Source organism: Pelophylax lessonae (genome assembly GCF_965119305.1).
Source record: "Pelophylax lessonae genome assembly, chromosome: 1".
Taxonomy (NCBI): domain Eukaryota; kingdom Metazoa; phylum Chordata; class Amphibia; order Anura; family Ranidae; genus Pelophylax; species Pelophylax lessonae.
Genome location: NC_138768.1, coordinates 599,707,001 through 599,729,007, shown reverse-complemented (window position 1 = coordinate 599,729,007; position 22,007 = coordinate 599,707,001). Strand labels below are relative to the sequence as shown.

At 40.3% G+C, this 22,007-nt stretch overlaps 1 protein-coding gene across 1 annotated transcript in view; it reads right to left on the bottom strand.

Moving 5' to 3' along the window:
• BANK1 (B cell scaffold protein with ankyrin repeats 1) overlaps positions 1 to 22,007 on the bottom strand; it is a 530,319-nt gene that overhangs the window by 280,971 nt on the left and 227,341 nt on the right. Inside the window, exon 7 of the mRNA XM_082243568.1 lies at positions 17,989 to 18,185. Within this exon, the coding sequence (XP_082099694.1) occupies positions 17,989 to 18,185 (197 nt within the window). The remainder of the gene's footprint in view (positions 1 to 17,988; positions 18,186 to 22,007) is intronic.

The following is a 22,007-nucleotide window of genomic DNA, read 5'->3' as shown; positions in this document are numbered from 1 at the left end:
GATCAGGCATCTAAGTGCAAAGCACGAGCTGCAGTGGAGTACACACCTTCAAAACCAAGAAACGTCTCTGGCTCATCCTGCTTCCTCTTCTGCTGCAGTCTCGGCCGCTCCAGCCACATCTGTAGTGATACCGGCACCTGCCACCCCGCAAACAGACGATCTGTCAGCAACACCACCACCTGGGTCACCAACAACCATCTCCACAATGTCCCGTGGAAGCGTTCAGCTTTCCATCTCCCAAACACTTGAGAGGAAGAGGAAGTACCCCCCTACCCACCCGCGATCCCTGGCCCTGAATGCCAGCATTTCAAAATTATTGGCCTTTGAAATGCTGTCATTCCGTCTGGTGGAGACGCACAGTTTTAAAAACCTTATGTCGGTGGCTGTCCCACAGTACGTCGTGCCCAGCCGCCACTACTTTTCCAGGCAAGCCATCCCTTCCCTGCACAACCAAGTGGGGGAAAATATCAGGTGTGCACTGCGCAACGCCATCTGTGCCAAGGTCCACCTAACTACGGATACGTGGACCAGTAAGCACGGTCAGGGGCGTTATATCTCCCTAACGGCACACTGGGTAAATGCAGTGGCGGATGGGCCTGAGGCGGATAGCAATTTGGCGCATGTCCTTCCACCACCGAGGATTGCAGGGCGCTTCAGTTTGCCTCCTGTTCCTAACTCCTCCTACTCCGCTTCCTCATCCTCTACCGCCTCCTCATCCGGACAGCGTAACACCTTCACCACCAACTTCAGCACGGCCAGGGGTAAACGACAGCAGGCAGTTTTACAACTTGCCTGTTTGGGGGACAAACCACACACCGCGCAGGAGTTGTGGAGGAGCATGGAACAGCAGACAAATGAGTGGTTGCTGCCAGCGAGCCTCAAGCCCGGCCTGGTGGTGTGCGATAACGGGCGAAATCTCATAGCAGCTCTGGGCCTAGCCGGTTTGACGCACATCCCTTGCCTGGCGCATGTGCTGAATTTGGTGGTGCAGAGGTTCCTTAAAAACTACCCCGATATGTCAGAGCTGCTGCAGAAAGTGCGGGCCGTTTGTGCGCACTTTCGGCGTTCTCACCCTGCTGCTGCTCGCCTGGCAGCGCTGCAGCGTAACTTCGGCCTTCCCGCTCACCGCCTCATATGTGACGTGCCCACAAGGTGGAACTCCACCTTGCACATGCTGGAAAGACTGTGCGAGCAGCAGCAGGCCATAGTGGAGTTTCAGCTGCAGCACGCACGCGTGAGTCGCTCTGCGGAACAGCACCACTTCACCACCAATAACTGGGCCTCCATGCGAGACCTGTGTGCCTTGTTGCGCTGTTTTGAGTACTCCACCAACATGGCCAGTGGCAATGACGCCGTTCTCAGCTTAACTATCCCACTTCTATGCCTCCTTGAAAAAACAATTCGGGCGATGATGGAAGAGGATGTGGCACAGGATGAGGAGGAGGAGGAGGATGAAGAGGTAACATTTCCAAGGCTTTCAGGGCAGTCATTCGCAAGGGGCTCCGAGGGTGGGTTCCTGCACACGCAAACGCCAGGGACGCAATTGTCCAGCAGGGGCACAGTTCTGGAGGATGAGGAGGATGAGGAGGAGGAGGAGCTGGAGGAGGAGATGGAACCATGTTCACAGCAGGGTGGCACCCAGGCCAGCTCATGGCCATCACTGGTGCGTGGCTGGGGGGATACAGAGGACACGGACAATACACCTCCCACAGAGGACAGCCTTTCGTCGCCTCTGGGCAGCCTGGCACACATGAGCGATTACATGCTGCAGTGTCTCCACAACGACCGCCGAGTTGCCCACATTCTAACTTGTGCTGATTACTGGGTGGCCACGCTGCTGGATCCCCGTTACAAGGACAACGTACCGTCCTTAATTCACTCACTGGAGCGCGATCGCAAGATGCGCGAGTACAAGCGCACGCTGGTAGACGCCATGCTGCTGGCATTCCCATCTGACAGCGGGGCCACAGTGGAAGCACAAGGCAGAGGAGGAGGAGGAGGAGGTCGCCAACGCAACCAGGGCACCGCCAGCACCTCAGAAGGCAGGGTTAGCATGGCCGAAATGTGGAAAAGCTTTGTCAGCACGCCACAACAAACAGCAGCACCAGCAGCTCAGATGGAACGTCTTAGCAGGAGGCAGCATTTTACCAACATGGTGGAGCAGTATGTGTGCACACGCCTACATGTAGTGAATGACGGGTCTGCCCCCTTCAACTTCTGGGTCTCCAAATTGGGCACATGGCCTGAGCTTGCCCTTTACGCCTTGGAGGTGCTGGCGTGCCCTGCAGCCAGTGTATTATCTGAACGGGTATTTAGCACGGCTGGGGGCGTTATAACAGACAAGCGCAGCCGCCTGTCCAGAGACAATGTGGACAAGCTCACGTTCATTAAAATGAACCAGGCATGGATCCCACGGGACTTTTCCGTACCTTATGCAGAATAGCAATGGATACCGACCTTACCCACCCATTGTTCCATTTTTGCTCTTTCTCACTCTTTTGGGGTGTACCCTCATTTAAAATTTTTGAAAAGAAGCAGTGTTGGCTACCTCGTCCTCCTCCTCAGGGCCAGATTAATGTAGGGGCTATTGGAGCTGCAGCTCCAGGCCCCTACCTTTTATATAGGCCCCGGGTTGGCCATATTCACTGTTACCGCTCTTCTGTCACTTGTAAACACAGAAGTCTGGCTTCTATGCTCGCTTCCCCAGGCAGCACCCTCAGAACCTCCCCACACAGCGTGAAGGCCGGACAAGGAGGGACAGTTGGCGATGCATGGATGTGTTTATGGGCTTCAGAGACAGCATCCCATGTTGAATTAGGCATGCATGGCTGCACCCTTCCTCCTCTGGGTGCATGGCAAGGCACGGCCCTTAAGGCCCTTCAAAATCCTCAGCACCAAGCCCATGATGCTGTTAATCCGGCCCTGGTCCTCCTCCACCGCCGCTTCCACCTACACCGCCCATAGGTGTGCGCAGCCTATTGCATTAAGGTGTGCACCCCAAAGTTGAAATACACATGCATGTGTTTGCCAGCAGGGAGAGTAATGTATCGGGGCCATGTACCTGTAGGCAAGGAGAAATAGAGCAGAGCAGGTCCCAGGGAGATCTTTCCCATCTCCTCACTGGCAATGCTATGTGCCCTAGGTGATTAGGGTGTGCCCAGGCACACCCAGCACACCCTGTGCGCACGCCTATGTCACCGCCACATCCACCACCACCTCAACCTCCCTCCTACTCCATATGGGCCTCGTCCTTCAGAGATGAAGAAGAACATTGTTTTATTTTTCTGTTTTTTTTTTGTTGTTTTAAGTTATTTCCCTATCCACATTTGTTTGCAGAGCACTTGCCATGCTCTTAATTACGTTTTGCTGCCATTTGCAGCACTCTAGCCCTTTCCTTTGGTGTTTTAGAGCCATTTTAGTGCCTTAAAGTTCGGGTCCCCATTGACTTCAATGGGGTTCGGTGTCCGGGAAAAGTTCGGTAAAAGTCCGGGACACGGACCCGGACTTTTTTTTAAAGTTCGGCCGAACCCGTCGAACACGGACATCTAGGTGTCCGCTCAACCCTACTAGAGACTTCTCTGTTAAAACAGAAAGTTAAAACAAACACACACAGGATATATTTTTAATAAAGTGCATTCATGCTTTTTAACTAATGAAACCACCAAGCTTCTCGTTTTCTCCCTTGTTACCTCTCGCCTTGACTATTGCAACTCACTTCTCATAGGCCCTCCCCTCCATAGGCTATCCCCTCTTCAGTCTATCATGAATGTTGCTGCCAGACTCATCTATCTTACCAACTGCTCAGTGTCTGTCACCCCTCTCCGTTAATCCCTGCCCAGCAAATTAACAACAATATACAACGCCATTCACAACTCTGCCCTGAGCTACATCACCAAACTTGTCTCCAAATATCACCCAAAATGTCCTCTCCACTCCTCTCAAGACCTCCTGCTCTCAAGCTTCCTTGTTTTCTCCTCCCATGCTCGTCTCCAGGATTTCTCCAGAGTCTCTCCCAACCTCTGGAACTCCCTATCCCAATCTGTCCAGCTATCTCCTACTTTGGCTGCTTCAGGAAATCCCTGAAAACTCATCTCTGTAGGGAAGTCTATCATGCCTCCAACTAATCTGTTATCACCTCCATCAGTTCAAATGCCAAACATATTCTGTCTTGATTCCTGAATACAGGGAAATCAAATGTGTCTGTTAATCACATGTTGTTTTTATTATTTGATTTTGAAATAAGCATGCATGTTTCACAGAAAGACCCAAATACTAGAAACACCTGAAGCATGGCTTCTTCTAAAACATTAGACTCCCTAAACTTGTTTAAATGGCATAGCAAAAAAAAAAATGAAGACCTGATTTTTTTGTTGTTGCAGTAATTACGTGATATTATGTCATTAAGAAAAAAAGGAGAGAAAAAAAACTAATAAAAAACCCCATATGGTACCCAACTCTCATCCTACTATTAGACAGACGTTTTTTGGCATAATTTAAAAAAAAAATACTTTGGGTTAGTTTGGGTACAAGAGAAATTGTTACCATTGAGGGTATTGTTTTTTAAGGGTAAAAGTAAAAACTTTTTTTTTTTTATATTCCTATATCTAACCATATCAAAATGCTGAATCATTTTAGCTCACTGTAATCTTTTTAAAGGATTTGAAATTGCAGCTATCTTGTAGACAGAACATCAAAACAATCTAAGGAATATACAAGTAATTTCAACATCAAAGAACGGTAGTAACACAAATCAAAATTTACCATAATATTGTACCAATGGTTACTCGTTTGCACTTCTTAAGTTATAAATTCCTCCAAAAAGGCACACAGTCAGTCCTCATATACTATACCCTTTTGTGATCATAGTGCCTAGGACAACCTAGTTAGAGGGGACAGCACCAAGCTGACAAATTTTACTTTTTCCTTCTTTTGTTTCTCCTTTTCTTCTCTGACCATTGCAGCTAAATACAGCAAGAGGACTGTAGGCAAAATAGTGTATTGGAGATGTAGAGATACTGTACGTCATTGTGCCCACCATTGTTCTGAAAACACAGAACCTTCTACTTTGGGCATTTTTACAGTTAAAAAGTAATTTTGTATAAAAAAACACATTTTAGGCTGCTTTCTTCAGCATATTCTAGTCTTTAACACATAGAGGGAGCTGCTGCAAAAGAGTACCATCATTCAAGAGTGTCAATAAAAGCATGATGTCTGAATATAGACCCAATCATAATGTTTCTGAATTCTGCATAAACAACATCTATGTATTTAAAATTTAATGCCATTTGCAGGAAAGTAGTTAAGGTTTTCTGTGGTCATGCTTACTGTTGTTTATGGCTTTGTATCCCATGTCTGCTGGGCTAACTGGAACAATCTGAGAGGCCTCTATGGCTTTTCAGAGTTCAAAACTATAATTCAGTTATACCCTGGGAAGAACTTGGTAAATGTCAAAGACTGTAAATTACTACTTGTGATACTCTGTAACAACACGGAATATGATATTAAATGCTAAATACGGTTTTATTTTTCAAATGAAACTCTAGTGGAATATATTAGATATTAACCTTTCCATTTGATTAATCATTTCCAAATAAAATGGATCCTCTAAGTGAGTCTACTCCTTATATGTAGTGCTATTCAGCACTTTACCAGGTAAGAGTATGCACTGTACATTTGTAAATTCATTAATACATTTAAAAAAATTAAACATTACAATTTGCTTTAATGTAAACTGGCAGGTAATGGCATAGTCTATGAGTTATGGCTACAAAATTTGAGCTCTTTCATATGAGTTGTCGGAAACCTTAGTACCTACAGTTTGAAGGCTTTGCTTACAGTAATTATAACTATCTGCATTTTGAATGTAGTTTTACCTGTGGTGATTATAATATTGCTAACATGAGAGTAACAAACAGCATGATACGTCAGGTTTAAAGTGAACTTTTGTAGTATATTCTGCAATACATATGAATAACGATTGTTTATCATAGCTGTATAGATTATTTTGTATTTATGTAATGACATGCTTGCATTTGCAGCCTATATTCAGAGGCATTAGATAATTATCTAGATCCTTTGGGTAAGGCTGCAGTTAGGGGACCGAGTACCAAATGTAAATGCATCTTCCAGAAAGACAACAAACACTCAGAAATAATATATATATATATATATATATATATATATATATATATGTATATATAATAAAACTCTGTTTGTAAACTAATATATTAAAACAGTTAAAGAGGTTGTAACCCTAAAAAAATAAAAAAGAGAGAGATCCTGTTCAGTTAAAGCGGGTTAAACAGCGTAGATAGTGCTTGTGCTTTTTAATCTGTCCCTTTCTATGCTGTAAAAAAAAAAAAAAACTGGTTGATTCTGCCTGTTCCTATGTCCCCCTATGTAAATTGACCACGGTAATCATGGTTGCGGATCCATGATAACGTGGTCAGTTTATGTGCTTTTGTCATCCTGCAGTCTCTCCTCTCTACCCCCTCTTGCTTCCTGCCTGCCAACTCTTGTGTGTGAGCGATCTCCTCCCACCCCTCCCCTCCCCTCCTGCCACTATTAACAGCTGGCAGTAAAGTCAGAGTAGGATTACTGCCAGCCCATCTGTTATAACAAGGCATACTACACCTTGTAAATGTTTACAGCGGGATTGGCTGAGCAGAAAGCACAGTGACCACGTGCCCTCCCCGCTGACATCAGAGGGGAATCTCAGCCACTCCCGCTGTAGCCCTTAGATGGGGGGAGGAGAGCATTAGGAGGTCACATGACCGCACAGAGGCGATGTGAAAAAGGGTATTTATCTGCATCATTTTAAACAAACATTTACACTGTGTAATATATATATATATATATATATATATATATATATATATATAACAGAGGGACAGGCAGTAATTCTACTCCGACTTTACAACCACTTTAGTTAGGCTTTTTATGCTGAATAGCTGGAAATCAGGGCTCAGGCTTTCACAAAATGGCTGTTAAAAGCCTATGATCATGGGCATCACCTAGAAGTAGATGCAGTACCATCAGAAGATGAAGAAACCTAGTCAGGAGAAAATACAATATACAAATGTGCTTTTATTTCATTAGTGACAAGTTATAGGTGGGGTTGCTTGTGTCCAGGCACTTAAGGAATATTTATAAAGAACTATCAAAAATTTCTAATTTGAAATCAGCACTATGATTATAACTATGTGTGCTAGTTTATTAAAAAGAACAAAGCACCATCAATTTAAAGTGTATCTATGGTCAAAATGTAATTTCATATATTCATATTCTGCATCGTACTTCAACTATTGTTAGCCCACTCCTATTACTCTGAATGATCTTGACACTTATGAACTCATTTTGTGAAGATCTCCACACATTTGCTTCCTTGAATTCCGTGACACATGTTCACTATGTCCTGTTTATAGGCACTGCTGTGTCACACATTTCAAAGAGCCTGCCTTCTGAAATACAGAGGTGCTGAGAGGAGGAGTTTCAGAAGACAGAGTCAGGATAGGAATCAGCGCTTGCAGGCGGCAAGGAACCATGGAATATGTAGTCTTTAGAAATTGATATTAAATAGAGGAGGAAAAGCGGCAAAGTATGCAGGGAATCCAGGACATTGTGGAAAGAGAGGCAGCATGCACAATATGCAAGGAGATTTTTGTAAGTAAGCATATATTGGATTATCAGAAACAATGTACAGTATAACTGTTGGTTGTATTGTTATTACAAGGCTGATGTTAAAAAAAATCAAAGCGTTTGCTGTGACCATGGATTTCCTACTACTTGAGGTCTCACAAATTTTCAAATAATACAAGCAGGACCCAGACAGGTTGTCTGCAAAAGGGCTTGATAGATTGGACAGGGTGAGATTTAAACAGATCAATTTTGATTTGTTTCCTAATTTCAACTATAACAAGGTTGTATGAAAGATAGTAAAACTAACCATTGAATCATGTCAATCATGTATTCAGCATGTAGAATTCAATATTCTAAAACAATTAAGGCATCAACAGAAGGAAGATAAGGTTCCAAAAAAGAGCAAAAAGTCAAAAGGCAATGTGATGTTACCAAAATGATAAAACCTGAAGTAGAAGGTAGAGCTCTCTAATTCAAAGGCTTGCTATAAACCAAATACTGTAGTAAAACCCATCAATCCAACAATGCAGCACTTATTCCTGGTAAGGAAAAAATGTGACCCTTAACCCATGACATCCAGACAGACTACATATTTAAGCACTATGACTAAGCCCCGATGGGTGGGGCGAAACATGTCAGAGGACATGGTTTGCGGAGTGGTGTAAGGCTTAGGTTATCTCACACATGCTAACAGCACAGACTGCACTGGGACAGCAGCGAATTTTCTCAACATACTACACGCTGCTGGATGGTGATATTTCAGGCCGGCAGCTAATTCCTGAGCACCAGTGGAACAAGATATATCTTCCTTTTTTGCATAGAGCAGCACTACAGGTATAAGCAGGTCACATATTTAAGCACTCATTCACACCAGCGGTGTTAAGTGGTATTGGTGTACAATGAAAAAAGGACATGTTGAATTTTTGCGTAGTGCAACACATTCAAACACGCTGTAATGCATTTCAACAAACTGCAGCACATAGGAATAACATACAACTAAAGTCAGATAAAGGATGTAGTTTCTCTTGATGGGACATTAGCCTGTCTGTGAGACTAACATACAAATCTGGATACACATGGCTTCCTGGCAGGTATGAGTACAGTTGGTAGCATAGGAAAGTATACAGCATTTTCTGTTAGGTGTGAAAACTTATACATTTATATCATAGGTGTGCGCAGCCTATTGCATTAGGGTGTGCACCTCAAATCTTAAACACACATGCATGTGTGTGTCTACATGTATATGGCCCCGGTGCATTCATCTCCCTGCTGGCACAATGAAAGAGAAGTGCTTTAGCACTTCTCTTATGGCTGAGCTGGTAAGAGTGACATCTTTCCCATCTCCCCGACTGCACACAGAGAGATAATGCTAATGTGCCCTAGGTGATTACGGTGTGCCCAGGCACACCCTGTGCGCACGCCTATGATTTATTTTAATAAACGCTTTTACTAGTTGTTTTGTAAAGGTTACTTATATTTTTGGGGATTTGATCCTTTCATATGTTTTAATACAAAAATCTAAGTATAACTAAAGCCACAAGTCAAGGTATACTTGGACTTTTAGTAACTGTATGTACTGTTTTTTTAATAACTATTTTCCTTATTTTCCATTTTGCCTTTTGCTTAACAAGAAAAAATTACCTGATAGACTAGATAACCTAGCACAAATTGTATATCCAAATTGTATATCCATATACAACCAGGTGGTGCTGTGAATGCTGGTTACCCCTTTGAAAGGAGAGATTTCTGGTGAGTGAAGCAATAAGAGGGGAAGCACGTGTGGAGACTCTGGGCACCCCACATGATTTTGTGGAATTCTTTCTTGTTGCAACACCAAGAACAAGTGTTTTCACAGCAGCACTATATCAAGGACTATTATTGTGGACACATTCATTTTGGAGCACCTTAATAAGGATGCATAATCTTTTGTCACTTTTAATCACCTAAGGATTTATAATTTGGAGCACTGGTTACTTTATATGACATTTGCACTAATTATTCCTATTTGGAGTCACTGTTGATTTATTATGCTACACTGCTTGTATCTAAATATAGTATATATCATGGAATTTTTTGCATTGGCTTTAATACTGGCTTTCTTTACACATTTTTATGAGGCATTTTTTTAAAGCATGTATAGTTTAAAGCAGCACCATACCCACTTTTGAAATATTCTATTTAATATGTAATATTTTGCATATTTGGTAGTTGGGAGAATCAATTTGTTTGATTTATGGTGGAGAACTTTACATTATCCAATACCAACAAGAAATACTATGTATACTGAGAGTGGGCATAACCCATGTAACTTTAATATACTAAGGATATCAGTTAGGTACTATTTTGTTTGGGGATCGAACAATGTGTGTGCATGTAGGAATATGTACACATTGCCTTTTAAACTATTTTGGCAGTCTTTCAGTTTTCTATTGTTATAAGAAAATGACTATTGAAACATCTGTTAGAGAAATAGAAATTAGAGTATATGCATAGAAGGATTCTGGAAAAAGTACAAAGGGAACAATTTTTACTAAAACAAAACAAAAAAACAGTTCTATTGCCCACAATTCCAGGTTTGCTGTAATGATAATTGTATAATGTTTTCTCAAGTGTACATAAGGACACATAAGAAAAAGAAAAAAGAAAAGAACAAAAGGAAACGATTAGCAGACAGAATTTAATTCGTATAGAACTAAAGGTAAATTCAAGAATATAAATACATGGCGGTACCATCACATAACACAGACATGGTTAGTCTGCTGTAGGAAATCCAAAATGGAATTATACAATTTGTGCTAGCTTTTAGGTTATCTAGTCTACCAGGTAATTCCTCCAGGCAGGTTAGATTGAACATTTTTTTTTTCATTATGGCTTGAACTTCTATTATTAGGGATTGCTTGCTGTGTTCACTGTGCTTTATGGTTAAAGTGCCAAACATTGTACAACATATATTCTTTGTTTTCTGTCCCTTTCACAGCCCAAATCCTTGTCTATGATACTTAAAACGAATATCTTAATATTTAATAAAACTCAGAGCCAGCTGAGTTTTATTCGGCCAGAAGAACTCAGGTGTAAAGCACCCACATAGAGAAATTCCCCTACATGTTGGTCAGAACCTGGAATAGTGTCACTTACAATAATCTTTACAGACTGAATATATGTTCAGTGCACTTATTTTAGATACGTGGGAATCATTCCAGTGGAGCTGGAACATGACCTTTGAATTATAATTATGCCAGAGTAGTGGACATAGAGGGTGTAAGGAGATTATCAGAAATGACCTATTGTGCTCTGTTGTATACATGTATCTAGGCCAGAATTTCTAAAACTTCTATGATCCTTGGACCAGTTTAAACGATGTCAAAGATATGTTTTCCTTACTCCTTGTATTCACTTTCCCTTGGTGCCTGTACTTTCATTCTTTAGTAATGCACTTCACATACCCTGCTTTGTACTGCTTCTAAGCATTGTTTTGTTCCTTCATTTGCTTCTTTTGCACGCCTTTCCTGTCAATGTATATGTGTATTAAGTCATGGCTAAGGCAGTTCTGCATCTACAATTCTTGGAGGCTTTAGATTTTTTTTTTTTACTGACTCTGTTCTGTGTACCAAGAACCCATTTATATCGTTTTGATTGGGCAATTAAGATATTTAGAAAATCTGCATCCTGTAGATGCTCTTCCAGCACAGAAAAGACAGACATTGCAATACTTCTTGATGAATATTCTGTTTGGTATCGTCAATCTTGAATACCAAATAGGGTTTTCAGCAATCGCCAATCATCTCCAGAGAGGTGTTTAGTAAATCCTTATCTACTCATGGATACTTACAAGAACCATCACTCAACAGGCCATGTTTTTTTCTCGTTTTAGGTTATAACTGTACAGTCTCTATGTACTTTTACAATACTGTTGAAGCACTCATTTAAACATAGAACTTATGACACAGACCCACTTCCCAGGAGAATACACTAGCTGCACTTTTTTCTTGTTGCTTTATGTACCAATTTACATTAAAACTCATCACTTTGCAAAAAAGAATTAAGAAATATATTGATTTCTAAGAGATTTGCTGCATACAAATTTGTGACAGCAGTCATCGAGTTTTTGTCCTGAATAATAGGTGATATTTAAACACATCTTTGCTTACAAATGATCAGCATCTTGCAGATCCTTTTCATTTATTTGAAAGTGTGTGAAGATTACTTGTCCTTATTAGTAACCCTAATGGTTCTTCGTTAAAAACAGCACAAATAATTTAAGTAAATCTGCTGAAGAGCACATTTTTAGAATTGTTGTGTCAGTGATGATATATCAGTTAAATCCTCAGAGAGGTGGGAATGGAGGAAAGTAAATTGATTTTTATGCATTGTGTCAAGGGATGTAGGAAAAAAGTGAATTGGTTTTTTAAAGTATCTTTAATGTGGATCTGGAAAATAGAGCAACGTTATACAATTTTTTAATTGCCCTTGCATGTTGTACTGGAGTCGTGGCTTGAAGTAAGAAAAACATAATTACATTTATAATATATAAAGAATATGGACATCTGGATATTACTTATGTTATGCATTATTAATAATATTTTTGGCCTAGGATACTAGTTTAGCAGGCTTTAGTCTGCTTTTGGGTGAAATCAGGCCACAGGAGTGCTGAACAACCTGTACGCCTGTGATCCAAAGTAGGGTTAAAAAAGCTTTGGCTTTAAACAAAGTGGGCTGCCCATACATTCATGTAACCAAAACAAGGACTGATACACCAAGACACTTAAGGTGGGTTTCCCGGGCTTTAAAAAATATTTCTGGATAGTGACATTACTGAATGTGGAATGTGTCCCACCATTCCAGTTTTTTATGCTTTACCTAAAGTGTTCAAATCAGTCCTCACCAGGAGACCTATTATCTAAGGGAGGGGTTTCCTGACTGAGCAGGTCAGTGAACATATTGATAAGACTTTGCAACCATTTGTAGTTACATTATCCTCATATGTGTATATGGATAATGAGAACTCCTTCTCAGGTAGTCTGAGAAAGGACACAAAGACCAAGCTTTTCCGGAAGGAAAAAAAACAAGGAAGGGTGAGAAATACATAAAAGAATGACAAATATCTGTGTCTAGGTGGTATAAGGTATGAGACTGCTGGGGCTGGGGCAGTGGAAGTAAGGTTAAGGAGAGACACCCTTGGGTCAGTCCTGGATATCCATATACAACCAGGTGGTGCAGTGAATGCTGGCTACCCCTTTGAAAGGAGAGATTTCTGGTGAGTGAAGCAATAAGAGGGGAAGCACGTGTGGAGACTCCGGGCATTCCGCATGATTTTGTGTAATTCTTTCTCGTTGCAACACCAAGAACAAGTGTTTTCACAACAGCACTATATCAAGGACTTTTATTGTGGACACATGATTTTTGGAGCACCGTAATAAGGATGCATAATCTTTTGTCACTTTTAATCACCTACGGATTTATAATTTGGAGCACTGGTTACTTTATATGACATTTGCACCAATTTTTCCTATTTGGAGTCACTGTTTATTCATTATGCTACACTGCTTGTATCTAAATACAGTATATACCATGGATTCTTTTGCATTGGCTTTAATACTGGCTTTCTTTACACATTTTTATGAGGCATTTTTTTAAAGCACGTATAGTTTAAAGCAGCGCCATACCCACTTTTGAAATATTCTATTTAATATGCAATATTTTTCATATTTGTTAGTTGGGAGAATCAATTTGTTTGATTTATGGTGGAGAATTTTACATTATTCAATACCAACAAGAAATACTATGTATACTGAGAGTGGGCATAACCCATGTAACTTTAATATACTAAGGATATCATTTAGGTACTATTTTGTTTGGGGATCGAACAATGTGTGAGCATGTAGAGATATGTACACATTGCCTTTTAAACTATTTTTGCAGTCTTTCAGTTTTCTATTGTTATAAGGAATTGACTATTAAAACATCTGTTAGAGGAATAGAATTTGGAGTATATGGATAGCAGGATTCTGGAAAAAGTACAAAGGGAACAGAGGGCTGTAAATGAGTACCTGTGTGACTATGGCACAACGACAGCCTCAGGCCGGCTTGGCTTTTTTCCCTACGCCAATGGCTGCTGATAAAGAATGCATGCACTGTACTGTAGCCATTTGAGGAAGCCACAAGGATGGTGAGCGTGACAATGCATGCATCAGTGACACAATCCCTGTTGTGTTCCTGCTGGAACAGACTCTGCGTGGCATTATGGACAGGGTACTCGAGGCAGAGCAGCGGGAGGAAGAGGAGGACTTCCTTTCCTCTCAAGGCCCGCTTTATGTGGATACCATTGTTCCTATGCCTGTTTTGGAGGCATTGAAGCAAAAGAACACATACGTTAGCCCTCATCAGATGGTTTTCCATCCCCAGAATCCTTGGTGTAGTACGTGCATGGCTTGGAGGAGGCATTTCCAGATACTGTAATCCTCAAGGAAAAGGATCACTATTGGTTGGCCAACCCTCCTTTACCACCATTATAAGAAGAAAGTCTCAGAACTCATTCTGTCCCCTCAGAGGGTGCATAGGATGAAATCGCTTGAAGACACTTTAAAGAGGAGTTTATCTAATGCTTTTCCTGACTCTGGTAGGTTACAGTGCCATGGAAAACACGGGAGCTGCCTAAGTGATACATTTCACAATTGATTTAGTCCTCATCGCCCAGGGCTCTTAGCCTTTACATCTCATCTGCAGCTTTTGCATCAAATGGTGGACAATTATCTAGGAGCGAAAACAGAGATGTAGAGCTGTCCAGTTGACGATCCACTGGGTTACTGGGTCATGAGAATAGACCAATTAAGCTACTGGGCTGCCCTGCATCCAGCATGCTTTCCCTAATGGGCATTCAGTGCTAATGGAGGTTTTGTTACTGATAATAGAACGTGTCTGTCCACAGACTCTGTGTTCCATCTGACATTTGAATTGGTCCTGGATTACCAGCAGCTATGAAGCACCTGATGCCGATGCCACTGGTTAAGTGTTTTTGGGATATGGAATCTCTGCAAGACTTCAAGGATGCCTAGTGCTGTGGGTGTTGATTTCTTCTGGAAGAATGATTTTGGTGTAGGTTTAATGGGCACAATAAACACCGAAATACCAATTTTTCTGCACCTGTTTAACAGGTGCATATCATTTAAATTTTTGACAACAAAGCCAATTCTTGCTTTCATCAAGAGTACCTCTATAGGGTTATAGTATGAAGGTGGCACAGACACCGAAAGACCAATTTTTCTGCACCTGTTTGACAGGTGCATATCATTTCAATTTTTGACAGCAATGCAATTCTTGCTTTCATTAAGAGTACCTCTATAGAGTTACGGTGTCAAGGCACACAAGGACCAAATGTTTTCGCACATGTTACTTCTATCCAAAGTCTGTGGAAGAGACACCAGAATTTATCTAAAAAATCTTTAATCTTGTTCCCAGTGCACTGCATTGTGCCCTGATCATGCAGATAGGCTCCCCAAGCCGTTGTTTAAAAAATAAAGAAAGCTTGCATGGAAAATGTCATTTTTTTATGCTTTATAAATGCAATTATTTCTGTGGCAGCTTCTACACACAGTACAGATGTGCCACTTTACAGGTAGACTAAGACCCCCCCCCCCCCCCCGTCACTATATTAAAAGGAATTTTTCATTTTTATAGTTATTTCTCATTTTTTTGCTTTTACTTTAAGCTTCATTAAATCACTGCTCATTACATGTCCCCCAGGGCAGTACCAGGACCCCCATAACCATTGTATGCCCAATTACTTGCATATAAGCCTTCAAAATGGCCACTTTTGATTTTTACAGTTTGGGTCCCATAGGCTTCAATGGGGTTTGTTATAAATAAATACATGTGCATAAACTGTGATCATAATCAATAAGTCCATGTCACAAACAAATACATGCATATAAATCAAGTCCATAATCCAAAACATGTGCTTGAAAAATACTGATGAATGGTGCATCTAAAACAAATCAGTGATCCGGGGCTAATGAGTCCCATGCTGTGTAGAGGGTCACCCAGGGTTCCACCACCTCCGTGATTCACTCCCCTTCAGCCAAAAAACTCAAACCACAATATGGTCCACCATAAATATGGTTAAGGCGAACAGCGATGTATGCACATATAATTCCGCTCCCAATATACTGCTTGGTCAGCTTCTCCTCCACATGTAAGAGAAAAGACAGCCCCACTAGCGCAATAACGTTTTAAAACTTTTATTGGGTGCTAAAAGTACAAATCCCATCAAGATTGCACTCACATATTACACAAAAACAAGCGCTTAAAATATTGTATTGCAAGGGTACAGCGTGCTCACCCGGTCCTCACCGCCTCCATGGCGGTATGTCAGACATGCAAGCTCCGCCGTGGCTCACCCGATCTCCTGTTCTAATCTGCCGTGTAGCCACGCACTAACGCATTTCATCACTTCCAACTTTGTCAAAGGGGGGTGGATTTTACGGTAAGTACAAAAATCCCATTTTCTCTGTCTTTCATCGATGGACACAGCGCTCCATAAATCATAACTAGTGGGACATCGTCGCAGAAATTGCAGAAGAAGCCTGAGCCGAGGATGATACTGGCTTTACTGTAGCCCCTTGGATGCCTGCGGAGCCTGCCAGAGAAACCTGTGATCTCGCCACAAACCATGATATTCTCCTGTGGAGCCAAACCTCCTAAAGGAGCTGCATGCAGGACTGTGCAAACAGAACTGTCTTGAAGGTGGATAACACTCAGAACCTGTATGCAAAATGGAGAGAGAACTATCTGTATGACAGCAGCCGGTGAATCACGACATGTGATTACTGAAGTTTGTCCTGAGGAAGAACCACCCTGGACAGAATTAGAATCAGACCTAGGTAAATCAATTTCCTTGACAGGGATAGGAGGACATCACCTGAACCTTTGCAGGAATTAAATCTGCACAAGGAGACTCAGGGCCTAAAAAACCTAAAAAGGACAAGATTTTGTGGCTCCCCTTGACTCTCATGAAGGAGGGCCATGAGGCCGGAAACCAGCGAAGATGTCCCCCCACCCCAATAATGGGCGAGGGCAGACCTTCATGCTGAAGGGGTCTCGTCTGTGGGTCCGGAGAAGCTAGCTTTAGGCTTACCAGACCAAGGATGCTTAGAACCTCCCAGGGAAGATTTGAAAGATCTATTTCCCTTATTCTCCATCCCAGAAGCACAAAATAATTTTCTATGTGCTGAGAAGGAGGGCCCTCCATCTGCAACGAGGCTCCTTTCCTTTTCTAGACTATGGCAGGAAGGTACTCTTTCCACCATGATACCCTTAATGATGTTATCCAGAGTAGCCCCAAACAGGCGATCACCTTGAAAGGGCAGATCAATGAGAGCTCTCTTAGAGGCCTGGTCTGCGGAACAATTCTTATGTCACACCACGCGTCTAATCACCACCGCTGAAACAGAAAGTTTGGACAGCACAAGCTGCATCACAAAAATAATGCAGCCCATGGACCAACTGGTCCACTCAACATAAGCAGTGGGGACCTGCTCACCCCCCAGGCCCTGGCACAAAACCTTGGCCCATTCAGTTAGGGTCTGAGACACCAGGGCTGAGGCAAAGACTGGTTGCAATGTCGAACCAGCCATAGTAAACATGCTGCGTCCCACAGTCTCCGCTTTCCTGTCAGTCAGGGCCTTAAAGTACAGTGATTCCTCTGCTGGAACCATGGTAGCTTTGTTTAACCTGGAAACAGGAGGATCCACCACTGGTGGACTAGTCCACTTTTTTAAAAGTGACTCCTCAAAAGGGTAATGTAAAGCAAAACGTTTGCGGACCACAAAGGGTCATTTTCATTATTCCTGTTCCTTACTGGAAAACCTGTTAAAATAAGGCACAAACGGTAACACCTTTAGAGTGCGAGGTGACTTATGCATACCAAATGAGGCAGCCACCTCCGTGGCTACATCTGCTGCATAAGAACGGTCGGCTGTGTTTACAACAGCAGTTTGCATAGGAGGGGCTGCCTGCCACAGTTAAACAGTAAAAATGTGGCGATCCGGAACCGGTTAAAAATGTTTCACCATAGCTTGCTACAACAGAAGACTCACAGTAAACCTAATTTATCAAATGACAAATGTGATCAATAGAACCTATAGTACCCAGTTAGGTTTTCTTTTGTTTTTTTGTTGGACAGAAAGGAATAATCAAAAGGTGAAACTGATGACTTCTGTAAGCGCTAAGGACTGCTAATTGTAACAGATATCTATAGCTATATAGAGCTCTATGTACATAGTTCATAATCAATACTACTTTTTGCCTGCCATGTCAAAACCAAAAAAATACTGGTTAGAATCTATTTAGACTTACTGCTCGGTGAAGGATGATTTCTTGAATGTATTTATGTCCATGTTTCTCAGCAATTTTAGCTGGATCGTCTCCATTCTTATTGGTGATTTGACAAATATAATCTGCCTCTGGGCTTTGCAACAACAGATGTGTGACCTCTTTAAGACCAAGTTTAGCTGCACAGTGCAGTATGGTAGGTATTTCAACAGAGCTGGCATCTGAAATATAATTAAGGAAAGATAACTATGGTACTGTATGTGTATTTAATATATACCATTTAGTAAAGGTGGGTTATTTATTTATTGATAATAAAAAAAACAACACAGTCAAACAACACTGTCAAACAAAATTATAGTACACCTATATCTTTTGTTGGCTTTTTACAGGTGACTCTAATTCTGTGCAACTAAAATACTATCTCTGACAAAAGCTGTAATTTACAGAAATGTTACCTCCAACCCCATTTGTGTTGTTTCTTAAACATGCCTAAAATGTTGGAACTATTAATTACAAATCGATCTGTTGGTCACCAAATACCAATAATCTAGCATATTCATTATAGCCCAAATAAACTTTCAGTTAAAATAGGCTTTTATATCATCCAGGTACATCAAAATCGGTCATGCTGTAGAAAATAACTATTTCTCCCCATATGGAAGCAATAGTCTCATTGCAGAGGTCAGATACACTCGCTGCTGAGAAAGACCTAAAGCTCTGTAATCAGTAAAGCTCCAACATTACATGCCTGTTGTTGTGATGAACCAGGAATGCATTTAGCTAATTTAAACTGAAAGTTACATTTGATTTTTAATTGCAGCTTTGATGAGGGTGCAATTTTGCCAATTAAAAAAATATAAAAACAGTATATTGGATTAATAGATAACAATACAATTATCTTTTACAGAGATAAAGAAACAAATCCCAACACATTTTAACATGGTATGATTGGGAATCTTCTGGTTTTAAAAATCCTCTTTTAAGTCATTTACACAGCTATTTTATCCTTAACAGATGAAAAAATACTATGTAAATGTATTTTCATTAGCCAGCAAGCATCTCATAAACAGTGATTATCTCTAAATCTGAGCATATATAGCATGCTGTGGATGTGCTTAACACTCTAGAGTTGGCCAACCTGTCAGCAAATGGAATAAACAGGACATTCAATATTCTGACATTTCAAGCTGTAAAATATTTATACCAAGGTTACATAAATTCATCCACTAGGAAGGCAATGCCCTTATGGATTGTCATAATCAAACAACAAGTGAACAAAGCTAGCAAAAATATGAATGAACTCTTGATGGAGACTGATTTAAAATGTCAAGTTTACATATGTTTACATATATTTAGCTCGTACACTAAACAGTCTTATAATTCATCCTTACATATAAATCTCTATTTATAATGCAACAATGCTAAATATTTATATGCACGGTTTCTGCATTTGTTTCACTTTATTTATAGTTTGTGCTTTCCAAGATCTCATGTCCCTGTTTTCTTGGTCTCTCTCGATTGGCAGTTACTGCTCTTTTAATTGGTTTGGTCCAACATCAATAAATCAAGTGAGGTTTGACTACTTTTTTTTGTAAAGTTTACTAAGCATACCATTGCATGTTGATCATAGTCAAAAAAGTAAACCAAGCAGATTTATACAAGCATATAGCAGGGTAAAGCTTAAATATAGGATTCAGTTGATTTTGTATTTTGTCGTTTGTCTTGTTTAAACAATACAGAAAGACAGAAAATACAAATTAAAAAGTAGTAGTCCTGTTCAGTCACCAAAATTATTTTTTTCTATGTAGAAATTCTTGATCAAGAAAAAATCCACAGAAATCAAATGAGTAGTATAATTTTTTGAAGGAAGCAAACCCATGTAGATGAATAAAGTGTGAGTGTGTTTGTGATTAAAGGAATAGAAAAGGGTTTTATAGGTTATTCTATTAAGGGCCAGTATTTTGTCCACCATTTGTTTCCATAAATTAATGTTTAGCTCCACACTAGGGGGTTGATTTACTAAAGGAAAATATACTGTTCATTTTGCAAGTGAAGTTGCAGTTTGCAAGGGAATTTTCCACAGAGCTTAGGGAATAAGGTGAAATTCTGACTTCCATCACCCTTTTTCATGCAATCAAAAAGTTTTTTTTACATTTTCCTAGTACACGATTAGGTATGTACAGGGAACAGCCACTTTGCTTTTAGTAAATCAACCCCTAGATTACAGTTTCCCTTGCATATAAAAGCAAAAGGGGTAAAAACTTTTTTTTTTTGGGACACGTAAGTCAATCTCACCAAAAGAGACCAAGTAGATACTACTGTGGGTTGTATATGTTTGGGATGGTAAAAATTTGGTAATTTGTCTCCAAAAAAGGTCTAATACACTCCTATGCAGAGTTGTATAAAGTACTCGAAACCCATACTTGAGTAAAAGTACAAGTGCTCGATCAAAAAGTTACTTGAGTAGAAGTGGAAGTGCTCAATCAAAAAGTGACTTGAGTAGAAGTACTAAAGTATTAAACATTTTTTGTACTTAAGTATTGAAAGTCGTTTTTTTTTAAATTTTGCTACTCAAGTACTGAAAGTAAAAGTACCAGTAGTTTTGAAAAAAAATTGCTACTCAAGTACTGAAAGTAAAAGTACAAGTACTGTGTTATGTAGTTATTAAAGAAAGAAGTCAAAAGTTTGAACATCATATTGTTTATTATTTCAAATGCAGCTTTTATTTATACATACAGTAGCTTTTATTTTCGTATGCGCTGATAATACACATGTTTTGAGCTTCATGAAACCTGCCATCTACTGTTCTGGCAGTGGTAACTTTTATAATTGTAACGAGTAACTATGCAGTACAAAAAAAATATATCGAAGTAGAAGTATTGAAATCATTGAAAAAATGTAGTGAAGTAAAAGTGGAAGTAGGGGGAAAAAATTCTACTCTAGGAAAGTACAGATACCGCCTTTCAGTACTTAAATACAGTAGTGAAGTAGTTCTACTTAGTTACTATACATCTCTGCTCCTATGTCAAGTGAAATATCGCCATCGCACCCAGTTGACATTTGTGGCCAGTAGATATATTTCTTATCCCCATTTGAAATATCCTAACGGGGGGGGGGGTCAAAAAAAGTTCTATGCAAATATTACAGCTTATCACTTGCTGAGATATCTATATTAAGTAGTAATTAATGAATTCCTTCCAACCATGTTCTATTATATTTGGGAAATCCCTTTTACACTGTTCTCTGATATGGAACTGTTTAGAGGTTTTCCCTTATAGCAGATTAGCATATAATCTAAAACCTAAGGCTATACGCCTGAGCTGCAGATATTTAAAATAACAAACATCATTTATATACAGTTCCTGTTTCGGGTAAAATCCATGTGATGCACTGGGAACAATGAGGAAATGTTTACACTCTGGGTTATACTAAGTATAATTATTAGGGGAGACAGCTTGGGCTAAGTGTAAAATTGGATGGAGAAATTGTTTGTAAATTTCTATAGATATTAATTATATGGAAATGCCATAATTGCTGTGTGAAGTCCAACTATACATCAAACATGACAGTTTTTTTTTTCTTGTTAAAAAAAAGAAGAGTCCACTGCAGCCTTTGTGTCTGTGGCTGCATTATTTACAGTGGGAATAGCCAGCAATGGATGTACACCAGTCTAATAATATCTCATCAAAGGGTAACTACTTTAGCAGTACTATACTTACTGTACTCTGCCTAGGTAATGACCCATTGCTTAAAGTGTAACTGTACCTATTTTTGTTAGTCACTTCTTGGCATGACCTATGATTTTTTCTGCCAGATCTTTACCTTAGTCCATATCTATGATTGGGATATCTCACCCAATCTCACACAGGCATATTATTTGTATCAGGGATCCCTAATTAATTTTTCATAGAAATATATTAAAATTCAGTCCAGAGAGAAGAACCAGGGATCTTGAGTCACAAATAAGCTCTAATAGTCAATAAAAATGAGGTCGGTTAAAGAACTGTTGGTCATGGACAATATTAAATTCCTGCTTCATGCTA